Raw genomic sequence first — 26272 nt, 5'->3', positions numbered from 1 at the left:
AGTGGACAGTTTCCACATCATCTTACCCATATACATGTTTGGAGGTGAGGAAAATAATGTGGACTTGAGATAGCAGCACTTAGTAATTGAAGCCATGGGAATGGACAAGATTGCCCAGAAAGAGTATATAAAGCAGGGTTTCTCACCCTTGTCACTATTGATGTTTTGGGCTGGATAATTCCTTGTTGTGGAGGTCTGTCCTGTACATCGTATCATGTTAGCAGTATCCCTGGCCTCTGTTCGCTAGATGTGAATAGAGCTCTCTCATGGTGACAACCAGTGGCAGCCACTGTCTTCAGACGTTGTCACATGTCCCTGGTTGAGGGTGGGGAAAAATCACTTCCTGTTAAAAACCACTGGTTTGGAATAAGAAGAAAATCAGGAAGAAAGGAGTATCAATGTATATGGAGTGGTCAGAAAATGAAGCTCCCAAAAGAAAGTGAAAAAGGAAGGGCTAGAGAACTAAGAGGAAAATCAGTAGAGAATGGTATCATGGAACTAAGGGAAAGAATGTTTCAGAAGGAAGGAAAGTTAACACAGTACTGTTAAATACATTTCAGTCGACAACAGACCACATATACAAGTGTGGTCCCGTGAGATTATAGTGGAGCTGAAAAGTTCCTGTCACCTATTGATAATCCTGACTTCATAGGGCTAGGCTAATGTGCGTGTTTGTGTCTTAGTGTTTAACAGGAAAGTTTACAAAGTTAAAACAAAAAATTTAAAATAGAAAACAGCTTGTAGAAGACAAATACAAATAAAATATTTTTACTACAAACCACTGCTCAAGGAAATAAGAGAGGACACAAACAAATGGAAAAACATTCCATTCTCATGGATAGGAAGAATCAGTATCATGAAAATGGCCATAAGCAATTTATAGATTCAATGCTGGTCCATCAAACTACCATTGACATTCTTCACAGAATTAGAAAAAAACTGTTTTAGTTTTCATATGAAATCAAAGAAGACCCATATAGACAAGACAATCCTAAACAAAAAGAACAAAGCTGGAGGCATCACACTACCTGACTTCAAACTATATTACAAGGCTACAGTAACCAAAACACCATGGTACTGGTACCAAAACAGACATATAGACCAATGGAGCAGAAATGAGGCCTCGGAAATAACACCACACTTCTACAACCATCTGATCTTTGACAAACCTGACAAAAACAAGCAATGGGGAAAGAATCTCCTATTCAGTAAAATGGTGCTGGGAAAACTGTTTAGCCATATGCAGAAAACTGAAACTGGATCCCTTCCTTATACCTTATACAAAAATTAACTCAAGGTGGATTAAAGACTTAAATGTAAAACCCAAAACCATAAAAACCCCAGAAGAAAACCTGGGCAATTCCATTCAGGACATAGGCATGGGCAAAGACTTCATGACAAAAATGCCAAAGCAACTGCAATAAAAGCCAAAATTGACAAATGGGATCTAATTAAACTAAAGAGCTTCTGCACAGCAAAAGAAACTATCATCAGAGTGAACAGGCAATCTACAGAATGGGAGAAAATTTTTGCAATCTACCCATCTGACAAAGGTCTAATATCCAGAATTTACAAGGAACTTAAACATATTTATAAGAAAAAAACAGCCCCATCAAAAAGTGGGCGAAGGATATGAACAGACACTTCTCAAAAGAAGACATTTATGTGGCCAACAAACATGAAAAAAAGCTCAACATCACTGAATCAGAGAAATGCAAATCAAAACCACAATGAGATACCATCTCATGCAAGTCAGAATAGCGATTATTAAAAAGTCGGGAAACAATAGATGCTGGAGAGGATGTGGAGAAATAGGAACGTTTTTACACTGTTGGTGGGAATGTAAATTAGTTCAGCCATTGTGGAAGACAGTATGGTGATTCCTCAAGGATCTGGAATCAGAAATACCATTTGACCCAGCAGTCCCATTACTGGGTATATACCCAAAGGAATATAAATCATTCTAGTATAAAGACACATGCACACATATGTTTATTGCCGCATTGTTTACAATAGCAAAGACATGGAACCAACCGAAATGCCCATCACTGATAGACTGGATAAAGAAAATGTGGTACATATACACCATGGAATACTATGCAGCCATAAAAAGGAATGAGAGCATGTCCTTTGCAGGGACATGGATGAAGCTGGAAGCCATCATCCTTAGCAAAAAACAAGAGCAGAAAACTAAACACCGCATGTTCTCACTCATAAGTGGGAGTTGAACAGTGAGAACACACGGACACAAAGAGGGGAACAACACACACCAGGGCCTGTTGGGGGGTGAGGGGTGAGGGGAGGGAACTTAGAAGACGGGTTAATAGGTGCAACAAACCACCATGGCACATCTATACCTGTGTAACAAACCTGCATGTTCTGCACATGTATCCCTTTTTTTTTTTAGAAGAAATAAAAACACACAAAATATTTTTGTACAGCGTATAGTGTGTTTGCGTTTTAAGCTGTGTTATTACAAGAGTCAAAATGTTAAAAAGTTTAGCTAGGTGCAGTGGCTCACACCTGTAATCCCAGCACTTTGGGAGGCTGAGGCAGGCAGATCACTTGAGGTCAGGAGTTCGAGACCAGCCTGGCCAACATGGTAAAACCCCATCTCTACTGAAAATACAAAAATTAGCTGGGTGTGGTGGTGGACGCCTGTAATCCCAGCTACCTGGGTGGCTGAGGCGGGAGAATTGCTTGAACCCAGGAGGTAGCAATTGCGGTGAGCCAAGATTGTGCCACTGCACTCCAGGTGGGTGACAGAGTGAGACTCCTCAAAAAAAAGAAAAAAAAGTTAAAAAGTTTATGAAGTAAAAATGTTATAGTAAGATAATGTTAATTTATTATTGAAGAAAGAAAATTTTTAAAAATAAATTTAGTGTTACCTAAATGTATAATGTTTATAAAGTCGGCAGTAGAGTACACTAATGTCCTAGACCTTTACATTACCTCACCACTCACCCACTGACTCACTCAGAGCAACTTCTAGTCCTGCAACCTCCATTCATGATAAGTGCCCTATACAGGTGTACCATTTTTATGCTGTATTTTTACTGTATGTTTTCTGTGTTTAGATACACAAATATTTACCATTGTGTAAATGGTACACTGACATGCTGTATGGGTTTATAGCCTGGGAGCAATAGTTTTATGTAGCCTAGCTACATAGTGGGACATACCATCTAGGTTTGTGTAAGTATACTCTATGATGTTTGCATGACATCAAAATCACCTAACAATGCATTTCTCAGAATGTGTCCCCATTGTTAAGTGACACACGACTGTACTAGTAATGTATGCTTTGGATTTAGCGATGAGGAGTTTAGTGTTTTTTTTTTTTTTTTGGCAAGAACAGTTAGGAACCAGATCACAGTGAGGTATAGAGTGACTGAGAGGTGAGAATGTAAAGACAGTGAATATAGGTCACTATTTCAGGAAGCTGTTTGTGAGAGGGAGGAGAAAAATAAAGCAGTTGCTGAGCAATAGGGTGGTTGGTGAGGTGGAGGGAAATTTTTCCAAAAGATGGGAGAAATTTTAACATATTTAAATTTGATGGGATAAGCCATGCACTTACAGGTATTCAGTCAATATATATTTCACGAATGAGTGAAGATAAATTAGGGAGAGGTTAATTGGAGATTTTAGGAGACGGAATAATTGATCATGTAAAGTCATTTGATAAGGTGGGACAGAATGAGAGGTAGATTCTGCCTCAATATTAAATCTTTCTGACAAGGTGCGGTGGCTCATGCTGGCAATCTCAGCACTTTGGGAGGCCAAGGTGGGCAGATCGCTTGAGTCCGGGAGTTCAAGACCAGCCTGGACAAAATGGCAAAACTCCATCTTTATCACAAAATACAAAAATTAGCCAGGCATGGTGGTGCGTGCCTGTAGTTCTGGCTACTCAGCAGAGCTAAGGTGGGAGAATCGCTTGATTCTAGGGAAGTTGAGGCTGCAGTGAGCTGAGATTGCACCACTGTGCTTCAACCTGGGCAACAGAGTGAGACCCTGTTTCAATTAAAAAAAAAAATCCTAATAGAGCTGTCTGACTCTAAAATGAGTTATCACTTGGCAGTGGGGATACCTTTCTAGTAATCCAGGTGGATGAGCTCTCTGATGAAAGATACCTGTTTAAATTAAGAATAGATGGTGACTTGAGGATATTATATTGAAAGAAATGGATATTCTTGTGATAGGATAAAGGTTTGGACTAGTTGGACCTCTAGGGTATCTTCCTACTACATTCTGTGATTTTTATTCCAGTCTTAACTAGCATTTAAATTTCAACATGAATTATGTTGACCTAGTAAAGCTTATTGATTTGCTGTAAATGTTTTATTTCTTAGGTATGGTATAGCTTAAAAGTACTTGTCTTTGGTGTGTGAATTAGGTCTGCCGGGATCTTCATGTATCAACTGGTGAATTCACAGACTTAAAGCAGCAGTTGGAAAGAGACTCAGTTGTCCTAAGCTTGCTTAAACAGTTGCAGGAGGTCAGTAAACTCAACTTGAACCTTAGTATTTTGGTGGTGGGAAGGTCTCATTATTCAGTGGCTATCTCCTGACTATAATGGGGTTTTTTTATCTTCATATTTTCTTTTCTTCTTCTTTTTTTTTTTTTTTTAGAGGGAGGGAAAGTGGGAGCATTTCTTAATATTTTAAAAGCAAACAGACTTGAAATAATAGGATGTATAAAATATTATACTTAACTTTTCAGTTTTCCACTGCTATTGAAGAATATAATTGTGCATTAACAGAGAAGAAATATGTCACTGGTGCTCAGCATCTGGAAGAGGTACTAAATGCTTTCCCCAAAGCATGAACAATAAGTGCTTTTCTTGTTTTCAGTAAATTTTGTATTTTTTATCATTATGCAAATATATTCTAATTGCCCTGAGTCCAGATTGAATGTTTAACAGTGATTTCATTTCATTACCAGGCACAGAAATGCTTGAAGTTATTAAAATCCAGAAAATGCTTTGATTTAAAAATATTGAAATCTCTCAGCATGGAGCTCACAATACAGAAACAGAACATACTTTATCACCTTGGAGAAGAGTGGCAGAAGCTGATTGTATGGAAGTTCCCACCATCAAAAGGTGCTGCTGACCTCAGGTGGACTGCTTTGCTTCATCTGCCTGAACCAGTGTAGTGTCTGAATATACTCTACAGTTTTGAATTGGTAGATGAGGGTTCATTCATAATCTTCCATGTCTGTATTGAGTGCTCATGTTAGCAAGATGCTTACTTAGGACCAGCTCATCTGAGTCCCTAAAGTGCCCTCACCTTGCTTCCCTTACATCCCTCTTAGCTGTCCCGTTCCCTGGAAATGTGAGAAAAGATGATAAGGTAGTTGGGGTCATGTGGTGAGAGTGTGCTAGAGGAGGTGGTAGCAATTTGCCACCACATTGTTTCCATTGCCTTATAGGACGTGCTCGTTCCTGACAGCCCTGATCCCAGCAGTTTATCTTGGCTGGAGAGTGTAGAGGAGCTATTTAGCCATTCTCTCTCTTGCTTAGGAAAGAAGATGAATCAGTAGGCTTGTGGGTAGAGGAGGGGTTTTGTTCAATTTCTTTCCAGTCCTTGGGGAAAATAATGAGCTAGGGAGTGCTTTGCAAGGTGAAGAAATGGGATTACTTCTGCCCTGGCTTTGATGTATGCTACTTGGCTCTCAGCCTTTCTGCCTACCTCTGGGTATGAGCCCTCTTTGGTGTGTTGTTTGCCCTTAGAGTAAAACTTCAGAGGCTGTATTTACAGGACATGCTATTGTACCTGGTGTATTTTCCAACATTGGATTTTGAAATTTAGTGTATTTCAGGAGAAACTGTCTCCCCCGTTCCCTTTCCTATGTCCACTTTGGCCTACAAATTCATTGTGTACTTATGTGTGTACATAGACACATGTGCATATGTGTATGTATATCAGTATTTGAAGGGAGTTATCCTGGAAATTTTAGATTCTGTTCTCAAGTAGAATATTAGTTAAGAGAAGAGGGCAGGTGTGTTGAATTATTTGTTATAACACACCCTACTTGTTAAACTTGTTTGGCAGAAAGAACATAGAAAGTAAGGTCTGTGAAACTAGGACCTCTTTTTTTTTTTTTTTTTTTTTTGAAGCACTGTCTCGCTGTGTCACCCAGGCTGGAGTGCAGTAGCTCAAGCATAGTTCACTGCAGTCTCAAACTCTCGGGCTGAAGCGATCCTCCTGCCTCAGCCCCACCTACTTCTCCCACCCTGCCCCCAGTAGCTGTGACCACAGGTGCGTGCTACCACGCCTGATGAATTTTTAAATTTTTTGTTAGAGACAGGGTCTCACTATGTTGCCCAGGGTGGTCTTGAACTCCTGGGCTCAAGTGATCCTCCTGCCTCGGCCTCCCAATGTGCTGGGATTACAGACATGAGTTCCCTCACCTGACCTCAAAAAGTCATTTCCTTTTTTAAAGTGATGCCAAGGACTTGTATGTCATAATTCATATTTGGTTGCATTAGGAGTATATTGTAATAGAACTGCATTGGAAATATCAGAGAATGAACTCTGAGGAATAGAAGTGGGAACATCTCATATTGGTGAGACAGCTGATGTTTTTCTTCCTTTTTCTTAGATACCAGCAGTTTGGAATCTTACCTACAAACTGAACTTCATTTATACACTGAACAATCACATAAAGAGGAGAAGACCCCTATGCCACCCATCAGTTCTGTCCTCTTGGCATTTTCTGTTCTTGGAGAACTACACAGCAAGCTTAAATCATTTGGTGAGGCATGCTACTTTGTTTCATTTACACAAAATCTCCTAAGGCCCACTATTAAAGGGAAGACAGAAAAGATGATAAAATATTCTCTGGGGAGTATTAATATAGGGTCTGGCCTCTTGATTCATCAAAGGGAATTGTCATAAATATTATCCTTTTTATTAAGGGATTGGGTTTTTTTTTAAACTGTTCCTATTTTATTTGGTTTTTGAATAATTTAAATAAAAATCTGTAGACAATCTGGGAAACTTCAGTGGTAAAACCTACACTGCATAATGGTTGGTGTGTAATGTCATGGTATATGTATTTTGGTTGTTAGGTTCAAATATTCATATTCTTTTTTTGACAGGTTTACCTTTTAGAAGTTTGTTTTTTTTTTTTTTTTTTAGATGAAGTTTCGCTTTTGTCACCTAGGCTGGACTGCGATGGCATGATCTCAGCTTACTGCAACCTCTACCTCCTGGGTTCAGGCAATTGTCCTGCCTCAGCCTCCCGAGTAGCTGGGATTACAGGTGCCTGCCACCATGCCCAGCTAATTTTTGTATTTTTAGTAGAGATGGGATCTCACCATGTTGGCCAGGCTGGTATTGAACTCCTGGCCTCAGATGATCCACCTGCCTCGGCCTGCCAAAGTGCTGGGATTACAGATGTGAGCCACCGTGCCTGGCCTAGAAGTGTCTTACAGTGATTTTTTGGTGAATGTTCATATGATTTTTCAGGTCAGATGCTGCTGAAGTATATCCTTAGGCCTCTGGCATCTTGTCCATCCCTTCACGCTGTGATAGAAAGCCAGCCTAACATAGTTATTCGTTTTGAATCTATAATGACTAACTTGGAATATCCATCACCATCTGAAGTTTTTACAAAGATCAGACTGGTACTAGAAGTGCTCCAGAAACAGCTTCTAGGTATGTATCTCCAAGGCAGTGTTTTTATATTTTGGAAAAGTAAATATTATTTTTAAAAGTAAATATTATTTTAAAGTAGAAATGCCTATAATGTGTGAGAAAGTAGGCTCAGAAGTAGGTAAATTGTGCCATAGGGGCAAAGGAGTTGCTGTCTTGTTTTTTGCCTATTTTGCATTCCTTCTCTGCACTATATTGACAAGTAGGGCCATCAGTGGTACCCCAGATTCGGTATTTGTAATATTATTTTAGTTGAATTCTAGGATGCACTTCTCTCACTGGACTCCCAGTACCATCACAAATTGGAACTCGTACTTTAGTTATAGGAGAAGAAGAAATGAACCAAGTGTTGTTTTACATATTTCCATAGAAACCCCTGTTAATCTGATAAAAACAAACTTGGTTTAACATAGGAAATAAATTGTATTTCAGCCTGTTGATCTTTGTGTATTCACACTAGAAACAGCCAGTTTCTGTATTCCTTAAATCGTGTTTTTGGTTATTGTACCATTAAAAGTGAAGTCTCTTGTGTTTCAATACTGCTTTTTTTTTTTTTTAAGTCTATTTGACTTACCTTCTTTGTGCTTTTCTCAGTTGTCATATTGAATAGCCTGGCTAACCATTCCTGCTGTGGCTAAAGTGAAAAAGAAATGCTCCTATTGTTTGTGGGCCTTCCTGGCAGTCATATACTGTATGTTTATATATAAATAATTTATATGTAAAGCAAGGACTTTTCTATAGTTTTGGTGAGAGCAGAGAAGAAAATATCCTAAGGCTCGCATAAACTTCGGAAATCCAAGGTAGTTTTTCTTGTTCCCAGATCCTCCCCTTGGGGAGGAATACAATTTTGTTTTCATTAGATATAAATTAAGTTGTAAACAAAGCATCCAAAGATTAGAAGGAATTGGAGAGATAATTTGGTCCAAATATCTCAGATGCCTGAATCTCCTCTATAATATTCCATCAATTGGTCAGATAGCCAATCTGAACACTTTCAGTGAGAGAGAACTTGAGGCATTTTATCCTGCCCCTGGGCAGTTCTGAGTACCAGGCAGGTTTTTGTTTTGTTTTGTTTTTTAAAACCCACATTTCTTACCTGTACTCTTAAATACTACTACAAAAATGCTAATTTTGCAAATTAAATCTTTAGGGTAGTTATTTTAAAAGTTTGTCACAATATGCTACCCTGTAATGTCTACTTTATTGATGCTGTTTTTATAGTGTGGAGCCATATAGAATGAGTCTAATTCCTATTACACATGATGGATTTTCAAATTCTTTACAGTTGCTGTTATTTCCCCTACATCTTATCACCAGTGTAAACATTTTTATTTTTTGAATGACATAGTTTTAAGTTCTCCTTATCTTCATTGCTCTTCTGGTATTGGTAGGTTTGGTTTTTCCTGAAGCCTTTCTTATCTTGTAGATGGCCTTCTTGATGTGTCTTTGCATGGCTTTTTCTCTGCATTTGCATCCTGGTGTCTCTTTCTCTTATAAAGACACCAGTTGTGTTGGATCAGGACTCTACCCTTATGACCCCATGTAACCTTAATTACCTCCTTAAAGGGACTACTAGCATACTCAGAGATATTGCGGGTTTGGTTTTAGACCACTGCAATAAAGTAGTATCCCAGTAAAGCAAGCCCCACAAATTTTTCGGTTTCCCAGTGCATATAAAAGTTGTAGTTACACTGTACTGTAGTCTATTAAGTGTGCTATAGCATTATGTCTAAACAGTATACATACCTTAATTTAAAAATATATTATTATTAAAAAGTGCTAACTCATCTGAGCCTTCAGTGAGTCATAATCTTTTTGTTGGTGGAGTGTCTTGCCTCAATGTTGATGGCTGCTGACTGATCAGGATGGTGGTTGCTGAAGGTTGGATGGCTGTGTCAATTTCTTAAAACAGGACAACAATGAAGCTTGCCTTATCAATTGACTTCCCTTCTTGAAAGATTTCTCAGTAACATGCAGTGCTGTTTGATAGCATTTTTACCCCTAGTTGAACTTTTTTCAAAATTGGAGTAATTCTTCTCACCCTGCCACTGCTTTATCAACTAAATTTATGGACTGTTCTAAATCCTTTGTTGTCATTTAAACAATGTTCACAGCATCTTCACCAGCAGTAGAATCTGTCTCAGGAAACCACTTTCTTTGTTCATCCACTAGAAAAAACTCCTCATCTATTCAGGTTTTATCATGAGGTTGCAGCAATTTAGTTATATCTTCAGGCTCTATTACTGATTCTGGCTCTCTTACCATTTCTAGTATATTGGCAGTTACTTCTTTAACTGAAGTCTTAAACCCCTCAAAGTCATGAGGGTTGGAATCAACTTCTTCCAGACTCCTGTTAATTTTGCTATTTTGACCTCCTCCCATGAATTGTGAATGCTTTTAATTACATGTAGAATGATGAATCCTTTCTAGAAGATTTTCAGTTTACTTTGCTCAGATCCATCAGAGGAATCACTGTGGCAGCTTTAATTTTATTTCTTGAATGATAAGACTTGAAAGTCAAAATTACTCCTTGATTCATAGGTTACAGATGGATCGTGTGTTAGCAGGCATGAAAACAGCATTAATCTCCTTGCTTGTCTCCATCAGAGTTCTTGGGCGACCAGGTGCATTGCCAGTAAGCAGTAATATTTTGAAAGAAATCTTTTTTCTGAGCAGTAGGTCTCAACAGAGACCTTAAAATATTCAGTAAACCATGCTATTGGCTGGGCATGGTTGCTCACACCTGTAATCCAAGAGCTTTGGAAGGCCAAGGTAAGAGAATTGCTTGAGGCCAGGAGTTTGAGACCAGGCTGGGTAACATAGTGATACCTGGCCTCTACTAAAAAAATAAAAAATTAGCCAGGCATAGTGGCATGTGCCTGTAGTCCCAGCTACTTGGGAAGCTGAGGCAGGAGGATCAGTTGAGCCCAGTTGGAGGCTGCAGTGAGCTGTGTTCACGTCACTGCACTTCTGGGTAACAGAGCAAGAGTCTGTCTCATAAAACAAAATAAGACATGCTGTTTTTGAAAAATATCCTGAAAAACCATGCTGTTGTGGATGTGTTGCCATCCAGGCTTTATCCCATCTCTAGAGCACAAGCAGAGTAGATTTAGCATAATTCTTAAGGCCCTGGGAATTTTTTTGAGACAAGTCTCACTCTGTTGCCCAGGCTGGAGTGTAGTGGCATGATCCCAGCTCACTGCAACCTCTGTCTCCCAGGTTCAAGCGATTCTCTTGCCTCAGCCTCCTGAGTAGCTGGGATTACAGGTGTGTGCTACCACGCCCAGCTAATTTTTATAATTTTAGTAGAGATGGGGTTTCACTATGTTGCCCAGGCTGGTCTCGAACTCCGGGCCTCAAGCAGTCCACCTGCCTTGGCCTCCCAAAGTGCTAGGATTACAGGTGTGAGCCATCGCGCCCGGCCTGGCACTAGGATTTTTGGAATGGTTGATGAACATGGTTTCAACTTAAAGTCACCAGCCGCATTAGTCCCTAGCAAGAGGGTCAGCCTATTGTTTGAAGCTTTGAAGCCTATTGACTTCTGTCTAGCAATTAAAGTTCCAGATGGCATATCTTCCAATAGAAGGCTAGTTTGTTTACACTAAAAATCTGTTGTTTAGTATAGAGACCTTTGTCGATTATCTTAGCTAGGCCTGCTGGATAACTTGCTGTAGCTTATCCATTGGCACTTGCCGCTTCACCTTGAGCTTTTATATTATGGAGACAGCTTCTTTTCTTCAAACCTCATGAGCCAAACTCTCCTAGCTTCATCCTTTTCTTCTGCAGCTTCCTCACCTCTCTGAGCCTTCATAGAATTGAAGAGAGTTAAGGCCTTACTCTGGATTAGGCTTTGGCTTTAAGAAAATGTTGTGGTAGGTTTGAGCTTCTACACAGACCACTCAAACTTTCTCCATAAATTGCCAGGCACGGTGGCTCACACCTGTAATCCTAGCACTTTGGGAGGCTGGGGCGGACAGATCACTTGAGGTCAGGAGTTCAAGACCAGCCTGGTCAACATAGTGAAACCCTGTCTTTACTAAAAATACCAAAATTAGCTGGGCATGATGGCACATGCCTGTAATTTCAGCTACTCAGGAGGCTAAGGTGAGAGAACTGCTTGGACCCAGGAGGCGGAGATTGCAGTGAGCTGAGATCATGCCATTGCACTCCAGCCTGGGTGACAGAGTAAGACTTTATCTCAAAAAAACAAAACAAAAAACAAAACTTTATCCATAAATAAGCTTGTTTTACTTTATAATCCATCTGTTCAGCAATACACTTTTAATACACTTTTCATTTCCTTCAATCACTTTTCCCACTAACTCAGGAACAGAAAACCAAATACTGCATGTCCTCACTTATAAGCGGGAGCTAAGTGATGAACACACATGACACATACTGGGGAACAACACACACTGGGGCCTATTGGAAGGTGGAGGGTGGGAGGAGGGCAAGGAATAGGAAAAATAACTAATGGGTACTAGGCCTAATACCTAGGTGATGTAATAATCTATACAACAAACCCCCATGATAGAAGTTTACCTGTATAACAGACCTGCACATGTACTCCTGAACTTAATATAAAAGTTAAAAAAAAAGTAAAGGTAAATAAATAAGGAATTTAAAGCAATGTTAACCACACAAAAAACCCAGTCTTTTCCTTTGAATTCAAAACTTGGCTAACTGGCACAAGAGGTCTAGTTTTTGACTTACCTGAGCCTTTGACATGCCTTTATCACTAAGTTTGATCATTTCTAACTTTTGATATAAAGTGAGAGGTGTGTGACTCTTTCACTTGAACACGTATAAGCTATTGTAGGGTTATTAGTTGGTCTAATTTCAGTATTGTGTCTCAGGGAATAGGGAAACCCTAGGAGACAGAGACGTGAGTGGAAAGGGTAGGGGTATGAGGGAAAGGGGTGACTGGTTAGTGGAGTAGTCAGAACACACACAACATTTGTTAAGTTCACTGTCTTACATGGGTGTGGTTCATGGCATTTCAAAACAATTACAATGGTAACATCAAAAATCATGAAAAAGTTTGAAATATTGTAAGAATTGCCAAAATGTGACAGATATATGAAGTGAGCACATGCTCTTGGACAAAATGGTGCTCATAGACTTGCTTAATGGAGGGTTGCCACAAACCTTCAATTTGAAAACCCCAAAAAACCATTATCTGTGAAGCACATTAAAGCAAAACACAATAAAATGAAGTATGCCTGTATATCCAAATCTAGTCACATTGGGGGCTAGGACTTCAACGTATGAATTTGGGCAGGAACACAATTTAGTCCATAGTAGTTGTATTTGCCAAATACACATACACACACACACACACACACATCTTGTTCATGTGCAGTGTGATGTAAGTACGAAAACAAGTTTTTTGCCTTTTTAAATCTTTGATTATTTGAATATTTGGCAAGCATTTCTTTTGTTTTAACAAAGCCTTAAAGATAACAAGGTAGTAAATCTTTCTAAAACCCTTCCAGATTCAAGTAATGAGCATTGGCAAAGAACATAAGTTCATCATATTTATTGTCTTCTGTTTCTTTCAACAGTTCCATTAACCAGTAATAATTAATAGTATTTGCATGTATGTAAACTGAATACTTTTAACAATGTTCATTAAACTTTTTATAGAGTATGTTTCAGATAAAAAACAACACAGGTATCTATCACGTGATGAAATGAAGCAATAAGGAAATCATTAGTCTTTTTTTTTTTGTTTGAGATGGAGTCTCACTCTGTCACCCAGGCTGGAGTGCAGTGGTGCGATCTTCGCTCACTGCAACCTCCGCCTCCACGGTTCAAGAGATTCTCCTGCCTCAGCCTCCTGAGTAGCTGGGATTACAGGTGCGCGCCACCACGTCAGGCTAATTTTTGTATTTTTAGTAGAGTCGGGGTTTCACCTTGTTGGTCAGACTGGTCTCGAACTTTTGACCTCGTGATCTGCCCGCCTTGGCCTCCCAAAGTGGTGGGATTACAGGCATAAGCCACCGCGCTCAGCCAGTCTTTTGTTTTAAAACTCCAATGAATCTGGATTTTTTTTCTCCTAACATAGAACTAGAACATTATTCGTTGTAATAAAAATTATTTTTTCATATCTTGCTGAAATTCTTTGACAAATGTGAAAGGTTAAAAATATCTATGCAAAACAGACAAAAACTGTGCAGTGAGATTGATTTTTTAGGCTATGAATTGATAATATTTCTTTGCAAATTTGGAAGTCCCTTTAGAAAAAATGTACCCAAAGTATGATTTACAGCTAAAGAAAAGTATTTGGCCTTTTTACCTCATCGCACTCCTGAGAGCAAGATAGGTCACCAGCAGCTGTACTGGAGCCACTGGTGAAAATTCGGCCAGAATTCTTGCTTTTGTCGTGTCTGCTCAAACCAGCATGGTCTGATCTGGAAATACGGCCTCAATATGTGCCGCCAGTGTTTCCGTCAGTATGCGAAGGATATTGGTTTCATTAAGTTGGACTAAATGATCTTCCTTGAAAGGATTATCCAAGGCATCTACCTAATGCAAAACCATGATGCCTCTTTGTACATAAAATAAACACACACACACACACACACACACACACACACACACACACACACACACACACACACGGAAAGTATTTTCAATTTTCCAGAAATTGAATCAATTGATCTTTGATATTGTTAGAAAGATATTATATTTTGTGGACTGTATTCTGTGGTTGCTTCATTGAAGATCTTTTACATTTTAAAAAACATGTCTTTTCCTTATAATTTTTAAGAAAATTAAAAAATAATCACTTCTTTTGCTAGCTCTCCATTTAAAAAGGGTTTTTTTTTTTAAATACAAGAATCCAAGTTATTGAAAGTTAGAAGTTCAGGTCCTGTTAAAATCACACTTTTTATTGGACATTTAATTCTGATTCCAGGTGACTAATTTTGTCAATTCTTTTTTCACAGGAAGCATCAAATTCCTAATGTATTTGCTGAAAATGTCCCTTAATATTGTTCACTTTATTGTCTTAAAAAATGTTTTGTGGCCAGGTGCGGTGGCTCACGCCTGTAATCCCAGCACTTTGGGAGGCCAAGGCAGGTGGATCACCTGAGGTCAGAAGTTCAGGAGCAGCCTGGTCAACATGGTGAAACCCTGTCTCTACTAAATATGCAAAAATGAGCTGGGCGTGGTGGTGGGTGCCTGTAATCCTAGCTACTTGGGAGGCTGAGGAAGGAGAATCACTTGAACCCGGGAGGTGGAGGTTGCAGTGAGCCGAGATCGCGCCATTGCTCTCCAGCCTGGGCAACAAGAGTGAAACTTCATCTCAAAAAAAAAAAAGTTTTGTATACAACAAGCAAGCAGCTTTTTTTGTTTTACCCTGTTGTAGCAAATTGCAGCTGCCATTGATTGTGAAATTTGTGACATGCTTTCTTCTAGTCTTTTTTACCTTTGCTCTTTCAGTGGTACTACCAGCTTCTCCATCTTTACTTGACTGTATCAATAGTATGCTTTGTTTTAAATTTTAAAATTTGTACATATTTTCTTAATCTAGAAAAAGAGTAATATCATAACTAAAATAAGTATTTCAATTTAACTACCTATTACCATTTATGTAGGTATCACCATAACTTGTGCTCTATGCATAAAATATTCAAATAAACACATTACAGTGTTATACTAGTGCATAGAGGAAAGAAAACTGTGATAGGATCAGTCTGGAGAAAAAATGATGATGGAATCAGTCTGTTGACACTGACTGGTTTGGCAATGTATTATATGAAATACTAGAAATGACATTTGTGCCTGTTGAGTGCTTGACAATACAACAGTAATATTTTATGTGATGCAGTGGTTGCAGTGAAATGTAGTTCTATCAAAACAATGAAATTGTGTTTAATGGAAAAGTATTTTACCCTGCTGCTTTAAAATTTTTTTTCCATTCAAAAATTACAGGGAGGTCTTGTGCCTCCTTCACACAATTTTCTACAGTGTTAACATCTTAAATATTATATAGTAATATATAGTGCAGTATAGTGCAATATCAAAACCAGGAAATTAACATTGGTACAATTCATTGAGTTTATTTAGATTTCACCAGTTTTACATGCTCGTGTGTGTGTGTGTGTAGTTCTGTGCGATTTTTTCACATGTGTAAATTCATGTAACCACCACTACAGTTAAGATACAGAACTGTTCCAAAACCACAAGGCTCCTTTGTGCTGCCCCTTTACAAGGACACACCCCTGCTTCTGTTTTTAAACTTAAATTTCAATTAATCAAAACTTTAAAAAGTTGAATTTCTCAGTCACACTAGCCACATTTTAAGTGTTTAGTAGCAAAATGTGGTTGGTGGCTATCATATTGGACAATGCAGACTAGACTTTAGACGTTGTGAAGTATCTTAAAGGCTTTGAGATAATATGTTCACTTTCTTCTCAGGGGTGTGTGTGTGTGTGTTTGTGTTTAAAGAGACTTGATCTTGCTATGTTGCCCAGGCTGGATTTGAACTCCTAGGCTCAAGTGGTCCTCCCAGCTCAGCCTCCGGAATGGCTTTGTCACTGTGCCCTGCTCTTCTAAGGCTCTTAATCCCCTAAGTCTTCCTTTGTGAATCAGAACTAGGTTCATAACAGCTAGTTTCTTTTATGAGTCCTCTTCCTTCTACATTGGCCACTGGTTCTTAACTATTATTTAATTGATTAATAGGATGTTCTAAACACCATCCTCAATATGTGTTGGAAAAAACCACCATAACATATACTGTAGAGGAGGTATTGAAATACTCTGTTTTATAGACTAGTTATGTTTTACTATAAAGTACAAACACTCAGATTCTATGCATAGATGAAAAAAGTATGTTTATTCATTATTAAATAAGTGAGATTTTATTCTAAACTAGTTTCAAGTTAGAATGCAGAACTTCTGCGTGCTTGTCAAATCAGATCAGCAGCTTAGCACTAGATGATTATAATGTAGATGGCTTAATACCTCATTGTTACAGAGTACAGGCAGTAATATAGTACAGACAATTCATTTGAGCAGTGAAAATAAAATAATAATAATTGTGTGTCATGATTTGTCCCACACAGTCAGTTGAGAAGGCTGTAGAATTATCTGTGCTGTTTTCTTCCCCATCATCTTAAAATTAAAGAATTCTAGAAAACCTAAGAATATTCCAGGACTGCGAATGGTTTCTTGTTTAAAACTTCTTTTTTTAAAAAAATTCAGATCTGTCACTTGACTCTGACCTGGAAAATGAAAAAACGTCTACTGTCCCGTTGGCTGAGATGCTTGGAGACATGATCTGGGAGGACTTGTCTGAGTGCCTCATCAAAAACTGTTTGGTTTATTCTATTCCAACAAATAGCAGCAAATTACAGCAATATGAAGAGGTAAAGAGTCGCGATAGCACAGAAGGTTTTAAGACACTGTTGATTATTATTGCTGTCTTTTGTTTTTCCTTGGAGATAGTTTGTTCTTTAGTTATACCTTTAAGCAAATTGTTAATAAGGAATAGAGACAAATTCCATATAACTTCGTTTTTCTCCTGGCTTCCTACCTCTTTAACTGCAGAAGCTTGTTTTCTTATTAAATATATTTTCTTTATATTCATTTATACTTACATTAGCTATAATAGCTATTGTGTGACATTTTACTTTTTTTTTTTTTTTTTTTTTTTTTTGAGACGGAGTCTCGCTCTGTCGCCCAGGCTGGAGTGCAGTGGCCGAATCTCAGCTCACTGCAAGCTCCGCCTCCCGGGTTCACGCCATTCTCCTGCCTCAGCCTCCTGAGTAGCTGGGACTACAGGCGCCCACAACCGCGCCCGGCTAATTTTTTGTATTTTTAGTAGAGACGGGGTTTCACTGTGGTCTCGATCTCCTGACCTTGTGATCCGCCCGCCTCGGCCTCCCAAAGTGCTGGGATTACAGGCGTGAGCCACCGCGCCCGGCTGACATTTTACTTTTTTGCTTCTTTTTAGTGTTTCCTTGAGTACTAAAATAAGTATATTTATTTTAACTGTACTTTTACCAAGTAGAGTCAGACATTTCTATTGAAGATATTCTTTCTAATAAATTTAAGGCTGGAAATATGTATATTTTTATACCCAGTAATTGATGGTCCATTCTAAATCTTAAATGAACAGCTTGGTTCTTATTTTTTATACATTGGATTTGAAATTCTAATATTATAATGAAATATATGTATGTGATTCTTTTCTTTTTTGTGTGTGTATCTCAGATCATACAATCCACTGAAGAATTTGAAAATGCCCTAAAGGAAATGAGATTTTTAAAAGGAGATACTACAGATTTGCTGAAATATGCTCGTAACATCAATTCTCATTTTGCAAACAAGAAGTGCCAGGATGTGATTGTGGCAGCCAGAAATCTAATGACCTCTGAAATTCATAACACTGTGAAGGTATCAGGGTTATATTGCATTGTATATGAAGCATTGTATATGAGAAAGCAACTCATTTTGAGATGCATATAGTAAAATGGAAAAGAGGATGATGGTTGTTGAGCTGAGTCAAGTTATTAATCTTTTTTACATTGGTTTTGTCCCCGTTAAAGTGGTCCTAATCTCTACGTCTTCCATTGGGTATTGTGAAGTGCTGATAAGATAATGCACATGAAAGCCTTGTAAAAATGGAAAAAGTCTACATACATGTAATGGATTATTATTGTTGAAGTGAGATAGCAGATTATTCTCATCTTTATTTCTGAAGGTTTTAGGACACAACTTTGTGGCAGGTACACTTGGGCTATATTATGTCCAGAAATTATATCCTGTTATGCAAATGTTGACTTGAATAGAGGGACTAGTTTTAAAGCTAAAATAATAAAACAGGTAAATAAAAAGATAGGATATAAATAATTACCTGTAAAGGCAGTGGGCTCTTAACCTTTTTTTTTTTCTTCATTTCTTACATGTATGAAATAATGTATATACTTTGAATTGGGTATAAAGCAAAACATAGATTGAGGCAATCCCTTAACAGCAGACTTCAGCCATTTTCTGCTATCACTGAGGGAACTAGGCTTTTCTTCTTCATCCCTTCTTTTGCTGTGTCCCATTTTCCTTGGGGTACCCTATTATTGTGTCCACTTCAACAAAATATTTAATTAGCCATTTGAAATGCACAGATATTAACACTTTTTGAAGTAATTGTGGATTGTTAAGGGAGCAGAAATCTACTCAATACCAAGAACTGGGCTGTGGTTTCTTTTAACATAAATATCAATTGATTATGTCACTCTTCTGCAGAAAGTCCAGTAGCTTCCCATCTTATTTAGAGAAGACCCAGTAGCCTTACAGTGGACTACAAGGCCTTATCTGATCTGCCTCCTATTGCCTCTCTGACTCTATTTTCTATTGCATTCATCCTTCACTGTGCTGCAGGCACCCTGGACTTACTTCTGTTCCTTGAATGTGCTAGGCCTACTTGGTTTCTGAATCTCTGAACCACCTGTTACCTCTGCATGGAATATTCTTACTGCATATCATATGATTTGCTTTTTAAAAAGTACTTTCTGATCACTTAAAAAAATTTATAACCTCCCCTATTTCCTTCCTGTACCCCTTCCTTTCTGTATTTTTCTTTATTTTATTTTTCATCAACCAACATTTTATATGAATTGTTTATTGTTTCTCCCTCTAGAAAGTAAGCTCCATGAGGATAGAGTTTTGTGGGGTTTTTTTTTTTTTGACTGTTTTGTTTATTGTTTTTTTTTTTTTTTAAAGGGTCAAAACATTTTATTCTCTTCTTTTTTTTTTTCTTTTTTAATAAAGTTAAACAGTAAAACAAAAATTCACAAGCTGCCTCCCTGTCCACCCCCGCCTCCCTCCCCTGCCCGCAGTCTTCGGCATTGGTTCCCTTTGCTCCACCCCACTCACAGAGACACAGGGCATCCAACTGAGAAAACGAAACTGCTCTAAGTACATGGAGACGTGATGAAGGGAGGAGGTGAACTGTTTCCACATTCAAGATTAAACTGAGTGAATCTGCATTTTCTGGGTTCTGGGTGGTTGCCCTTCATTAGCCAAATTGAAAAAAGAAACTCCCTGGACCAGATGCTTCAAAGCTGAAGCCTCCAGGACCGCCGAAGAAAGCCTTGAAGATATTGTTTGGATCAAAATCACCCATATTCATGCCCTCCTCATCTAGGTCCTGTCCACTGTCATAGCGAGTCTTTTTCTTGGGATCAGAGAGGATAGTAAAGGCTTCTCCAACTTCCTTGAACTTCTTCTCCTCCTCCTTCTGAACCTCAGCACTGGCTCCACTATGCCAATCTGGATGGTGCATCAAGGCCCGTTTCCGATAAGCTTTCTTGATCTCGTCCTCAGAGGCATTCTTGTCCACTCCCAGAATCTTGTAGTAATCTTTCCTCTTATTCTTCTTCAGTTCCAGCTGTGCATTTTTTAGGAGCTGTTTGTGTTCTTTTGTTTTCTCCGTCTGATACACTTTTTCATAGTCTCGTACTGCTTTTTCATACTGTTCTGTGTCCATGTAACACTGAGCTCTTCTCAAGTAGGCTTTTATGTAAGTGTCATCAAGCTTCACTGCATTTGTGCAGTCTTCTATTGCATCATCTAGTTTCCTAAGCTTGGAATTAACCGTACCCCGATTACAGTAGAGTTTAGCATTTGTTTTTATATTGTTGGGGTCTATCCCCAGGGCTTCTGTGTACAGTTCATATGCTAGTTTGTAATTTCCTTCCTTAAATGCTTTATTCCCGTCTTCTTTCTTTGCTTTGAGTGTTTTGGCATTTCTGCAGGCAGTGCAGGCTTTCTCATGGTCAGGAGCCATCCTGAGAGCCTGTACGAAAAACTGAACTGCCTTCTCAATACAATCTTCATAATAAAGGCAAAGACCTCGTACATATAGAGCATCTGCATTGGTAGAATCCATTCGTAGAATGTCACTAGCCACAGACTGTGCTTCTGGATAACGACCCAGCATTGCTAAACATTCTGCCTTGAGGATTTTGAAGCGATGGCAGGCAGGGGCAAATTCTAGGGCACGGTCCATGCAGAAAACAACCTTCCGAAAATCTCGCTTCTCAAAATCTGTTTCTGCTATTTTCTCATATTCCATGACTGCATTAGCATTCTTGAACTCTTGTTGTGCCTGAGCATTTTTATGATCCAGTTCTAGGGCTCTCTGGAAGCTGCGACATGCTGCCATGGCATTTCCTAGAGAGAGATGGCACTTGCCCTCTCGTAGATGTCCCCGGACAAAACTGTCATCCAACCTCACTGACTGTTGTGCATCTCCAAGAGCTTCCCAGAACCTTCCAAGCATCATCAAGGTGGCTGCTCGATTACCATAATAGCTAGCATTTTTAGGACACATATCTATGGCATTTGTATAATAATTAAAAGCTTCATTGTAATCTTTCTTGGCATAGTATGCATTTCCTTGTTCCTTGAAAGTCTGTGCTTCCCTCTTCGCCTCTTCGTCGTCGAGCAGCTCTGGCTCGGTCGCCGCCATTACCACATCGCACTCCGCGGCAGCCGCCATCTTACCGCCGGGACCCTGTTTATTGTTTTATGTCCAGCACTTAGAAAATACCTGGTACATACATACTACTAGTATGTACTCAGTGCTCATGTGCTTACTAAGTACCTTTGGTAAATGAATTCATATGTATCTTACAACTCCTTGATGTAAACAGCATTACTACTGAATTGCTCTGTGACTCTGGGCTTAATCTTTTCACCTTGTTGAACCTCATTTTCCTCTTCTGTACTGTGAGAGAACTAGATAATCTGAGTTTCCTACTCAAGTAATTTTGAGAGTTTGTAAAACTGCATTTTTCCTGAGTACTCAAGTCCTAATGTAGCTTCTTCTAGGTCAGGATATCTCAGCAGTGGCAGTGTTAACATTTGGGACCAGATAATTCTTTGCTGAGGGGGACTGTCCTATGGGATATTTAGCAGCATCCTGACCTCTATTCCCTAGTTTCCAGTAGCACCTCTTCCAGTTGTGACAAGCAAAAATATCTCCAAATGCCCCCTGGAAGACAGAACTGTCCCTGATTGAGAACCACTGCTTTAGATTCCAGCCTGGTTCTTTCTCTTGACCTTTAGGCCCTGGAATTAGATTTTCTAAACTTCCCAACTTTGAAAAAGCTCCTCTTCCCTTTTCTAAAACACATTTTCAACTTAATTGCTTTTCTTTTTTTTTTTTTTTTTTTTTTTTTTTGAGACGGAGTCTCGCTCTGTCGCCCAGGCTGGAGTGCAGTGGCCAGATCTCAGCTCACTGCAAGCTCCGCCTCCCGGGTTCCCGCCATTCTCCTGCCTCAGCCTCCCAAGTAGCTGGGACTACAGGCGCCCACCACCTCGCCCGGCTAGTTTTTTTTTTTTTGTAGTTTTAGTAGAGACGGGGTTTCACTGTGTTCGCCAGGATGGTCTCGATCTCCTGACCTCGTGATCCACCCGTCTCGGCCTCCCAAAGTGCTGGGATTACAGGCTTGAGCCACCGCGCCCGGCCCTTAATTGCTTTTCATGGTCTTTTTCTCAATTCTCTTTATTCCCCTATGTGTACTAACTGTTTTCCCAAAAGATCTATAGTTATGTTTTTTGTTGTTGTGTGGTTTTTACATTTTGTCTTAAGAGACGTCTTATTAGGTCTAACGTTCTTCCATCTTAGTTTCCTTTGTCCCTCCTCATGAAGTCACTTTTTCGAGTCTTATGTATCCAGGCCCACTATTTTTCAGGCAAAGATTAGCATTTTTAATCATCTCTGTAAGTAAATTTTTTCATCATCATTCTGATCTTAGCCATAGTTTTTGACCACCCAGCCCCTGATATTTGTATTCTCATTTAAACTTCATAACAGCTCTCTGAAGTAGATATTATTAGACCATTTTACAGATTAGAAAGCCAAGTCCACTGACTTAAATGGTTTTATTAGACTTTGAACCTTTTCTGCCAGAAAATCTCTGTCAAAGTCCAGTATGTGCAAAGCTGCTACTCTTGCAGTGGGAGTAGGGAGCCTGCTGCCTCTACATGCTTAATCTTTTTTTTTTTTTAACTGCTGAAACATCTTTGAGAAACAAGTTTCGAAAGCCATTATTAGTATATTATTTATTTTACAATGAGAAAATTGAGATCCAGAGAGGTTAAATGACTTTGTTAAAAGTTAGGGTAAAAAATATTACTGTTTTCACATTCACAGCCTACTGTTCTTTCATTTAGTCCCAACAAAGGAAATTTTTGATTGAAGCTGAAGCTTTTTTTTTTTTTTTTTTTATAATGGGAGGATATGCTAGTTTGAATGAGTTATTTCTTAGACTAAACCAACACATGTGCCTGGTACAAAATAATTTGTTCAAGAATCTAGACAATGGAACTCCAAATTATGCTGCTCTGTAATACTAATAGTCTAGTATGAGACAAATTATTTTTGAAGGTCTTTTTATTTAGCTGAAATCTTAGGCTAGTTGCACAGCTTTGCTATTTCAGGCAAGATTAAGAATGCTTGGGGCCGGGTGCGTTTGCTCATGCCTGTAATCCCAGCACTTTGGGAAGCCGAGGAGGGAGAATGAATTGAGCCCAGGAGTTCGAGACCAGCCTGGGCCATATAGCAAGACCTTTTCTCTACTAAAAATAAAAGTAAATTAGCTGGGTGTGGTGGTGCCTGTAGTCCCAGCTACGGGGGAGGCTGAGGCTACAGTGAGCTATGATTGTGCCACTGCACTCCAGCCTGGGTGACAGAGCAAGACCCTGTCTCAAAAAGAACACTTAGAAGAATGTCACAGTAAAGGGGATTAAGGGGATTGTTTATCACTTATGACATGCTTTCATTTAGGATTCAGCAGTCATTAAAATATTGTCATAATTATTGAAATCTTCTAATTACTCTGTAGAGCCGTAGCTGTACCATGAAAGCAAGCAGTATCTTATTCTTCACCATGTGCTTATATTTGAATTATTCTGAAAACAATATATTTTCTATATTTCTGTGTTTGAATCTTAGATTATTCCTGATTCTAAGATAAATGTGCCAGAGTTACCCACTCCTGATGAGGATAACAAACTGGAAGTACAGAAAGTGTCCAATACTCAGTACAATGAAGTGGTGAATTTAGAGCCTGAAAATACATTGGACCAACATTCCTTTTCCTTGCCCACATGCCGGATCAGTGAATCAGTGAAGAAATTAATGGAACTTGCCTATCAGACTTTACTAGAGGCAACAACCAGTAGTGATCAATGGTACGAATTCTGGGTTGTGTGAAAATGGCAATGACTTGGTTAAATGCATACCTAACTAGATGTTAATCAGGAAAATTAGCTGGAATTCTTTGGGTTTTCTTATCCTAGAAGTTAATGCTTTTTCTGGAAAAAAACAAAACAAAACAAAACCCAGTGCATCACACAGATTTATGTCTATCTCTAACTTTTATTTGCAATAGCATAGATGTATGAGCAAGGTATAAGAAGTAGGTGCATTTGTATGGATGCACAAATGGATTTTTTGACATTAAAAATTGTTAATCACTTTTTAACAAAAGCTCTTCAATTGTTGAATTTTTACTTTTACTTTTTATTTGAATTGAATGATATTATACGAGAAAGCACATGCAAAGAACTTAGACTCTTACCTGGAAAATGATTAATACTTAAATGTTTATTATTGTGGTGGCAGTGGGTAATAGTCATATCTTCTATTCCAGCTTGCTTGGGCTCTTTAGCCTAACATTCTTTTTACCTTTTGAAACCCAGTCCCTAATTAATTTACGTTTTAAATGTTTATATTTAAAGCAATAACAATTTGTTAGGCAGCCAAAGGTAGAAGGGAAAGAATGGAACATGCCAAGGATCTGGCTTCACTCTTTCAAGATGACTTCTAATCTATATTGCATTCACGTTACCTTAAGTTCTATTCTATTATCTTATACGGAATCTGTTTTTGTCTAATAAGCTTCTTCCCTACTCCTAGACTAAATTGAGAAGAAAATGGCAGAGCATGGACCAAGTTGATAGCAGCGCAGGTTTATAAAAGCTTCTTTAGTTTGAATCTGTGCTTAACAATTTCATTCTTCCTATCTTCATAAAGAAAACAGTTTCAGTTGGGGTTTGACCCAATCAAATTGCATCTTTAGATGGACTTCCAGAGTTCAGTTTTTATCTCACATACGAGCAAACCTCTTTATTTTATTCTGCTTTAGAAAGAACATGTCTCCCAAGATACTTCTCTGACTTTAATGAATCATTACATTCACATGTCCATTCAAAGTTAATTGTAAGAAGGAATAAAATGAACATAGGAGTGACCGTTGGCAAAATGAATATAGGACAGTTTCTTCACATGGCACTCTTCTGAAATATATCAGACCAGAAGTTAGAGATGCAGGGCAATATTTCTTAAACTTTTTGAGAACACAAGACACCAAATAGTATTTGTATACTGACTATCTATGGACATTCTTTCCATTAAAAGTAATAGTTTTTAACAGGACAAACAAAACCACAGCTACAGTACAACCACCCCCTTTTTCATTATCAAACTCAAACAGCAGCTTCTGCACAAAAATGAAATAATTTAATCAGGTATTATAATAATCAAATAGTAACAGGGTTTTTGGGTGTGACTTATTTTCCTAAATATTTATAAAATCCCTGTAAGCTTTTAAGGTACATAACTTAAGATATTCTTGTGTAGAGGTAAGCTACACAAACCTTATGTTTGCCTTTTAAAAGTGCATTTTAATAATAATCTGTAGGTGTTTTAAGGCTAGATTTAAAGGGCAAAATATCTTGAGGGCTAGATTCTATCCTAGAAATGTTGATTCACCTCCTTGCATTGAGGAAAGAAGGAGAAAAGGTGAAAGCTGAAAGTCAGACTGATTCTAAAAGAACCAAGTGAGTGCTTTTATTGATACCTTGCCCTTTGCAGAGTGCATCAGTGAGTAGATGACATTTGCTTGAGGCTTAGCTCCATTTGTTACTGAAGGGATACTCTGGGTACTGGCAGAACAGAAATTGATAAATAGAAAAGAGGCTTTGGGTTGAATGCTGCTCTTCTTACAATTATTAATGGATCCAGGTGTTTAGAATTGTAGTCTGGTTAGTAAATACTGGTTGAGACTATATTTCCATCTAGATTAATGGTGTTTTCCAGCATCCAAAGCAGGTGTTCTCTGCAACTGTAGTTTTAGCTTATGACTCTCACTGAAGATGCACTTAGTTTTATTTTTTTCTTATTTTTAGTGTATTCTTAGGCATTTCTGTTAAGTCTGTTTTCTTTTTAGTGCTGTTCAACTTTTCTACTCAGTGAGGAATATCTTCCATTTGTTCCATGATGTTGTACCAACATATCACAAGTAAGTACCACTGTATCTCATTTCTATATAATATTTGTATGTCTAAGATGTGTAAGTTAAGTTAAAACAAATAATTTTATATTCCCAGTAAAGACATTTTGATTACTAACATTCACACTAAAATGCAGTAAATAATTTTAAGACGCATATTTAAAGGATTTGGTCATTTATTACTAAATTAATTAGGATTTTATAATCTTGCAGTGTAGTTAGTGATGCACATTTTAAAACTCAAAAGAACTACCTTGTTTTGATGCTAAGCATTTTCAGAACTGTTTTACTTAACACTAAGCCTCT

The 26272-nt window shown here is 38.3% G+C and overlaps 1 protein-coding gene and 2 pseudogenes across 1 annotated transcript in view; 2 read left to right on the top strand and 1 right to left on the bottom strand.

Annotated features, from left to right (window-relative positions):
- The window catches only part of LOC105493583 (zw10 kinetochore protein), a 42898-nt gene that overhangs the window by 8679 nt on the left and 7947 nt on the right, over window positions 1-26272 (top strand). Inside the window, exons 3-11 of the mRNA XM_011761331.2 lie at window positions 4394-4495; window positions 4720-4797; window positions 4942-5101; window positions 6604-6756; window positions 7473-7661; window positions 16869-17032; window positions 17880-18062; window positions 23626-23864; window positions 25904-25975. Coding sequence (XP_011759633.2) covers window positions 4394-4495; window positions 4720-4797; window positions 4942-5101; window positions 6604-6756; window positions 7473-7661; window positions 16869-17032; window positions 17880-18062; window positions 23626-23864; window positions 25904-25975 — 1340 coding nt within the window. The remainder of the gene's footprint in view (window positions 1-4393; window positions 4496-4719; window positions 4798-4941; window positions 5102-6603; window positions 6757-7472; window positions 7662-16868; window positions 17033-17879; window positions 18063-23625; window positions 23865-25903; window positions 25976-26272) is intronic.
- LOC112428841 (small ribosomal subunit protein uS14-like) lies at window positions 13923-16860 on the top strand (annotated as a pseudogene).
- LOC105493582 (dnaJ homolog subfamily C member 7 pseudogene) lies at window positions 19401-21174 on the bottom strand (annotated as a pseudogene).

Source organism: Macaca nemestrina, chromosome 12, assembly GCF_043159975.1.
Source record: "Macaca nemestrina isolate mMacNem1 chromosome 12, mMacNem.hap1, whole genome shotgun sequence".
NCBI classification, from domain to species: domain Eukaryota; kingdom Metazoa; phylum Chordata; class Mammalia; order Primates; family Cercopithecidae; genus Macaca; species Macaca nemestrina.
Note: the sequence above shows the minus strand (reverse complement) of the source record. Positions and strands in the feature narration are given on the sequence as shown.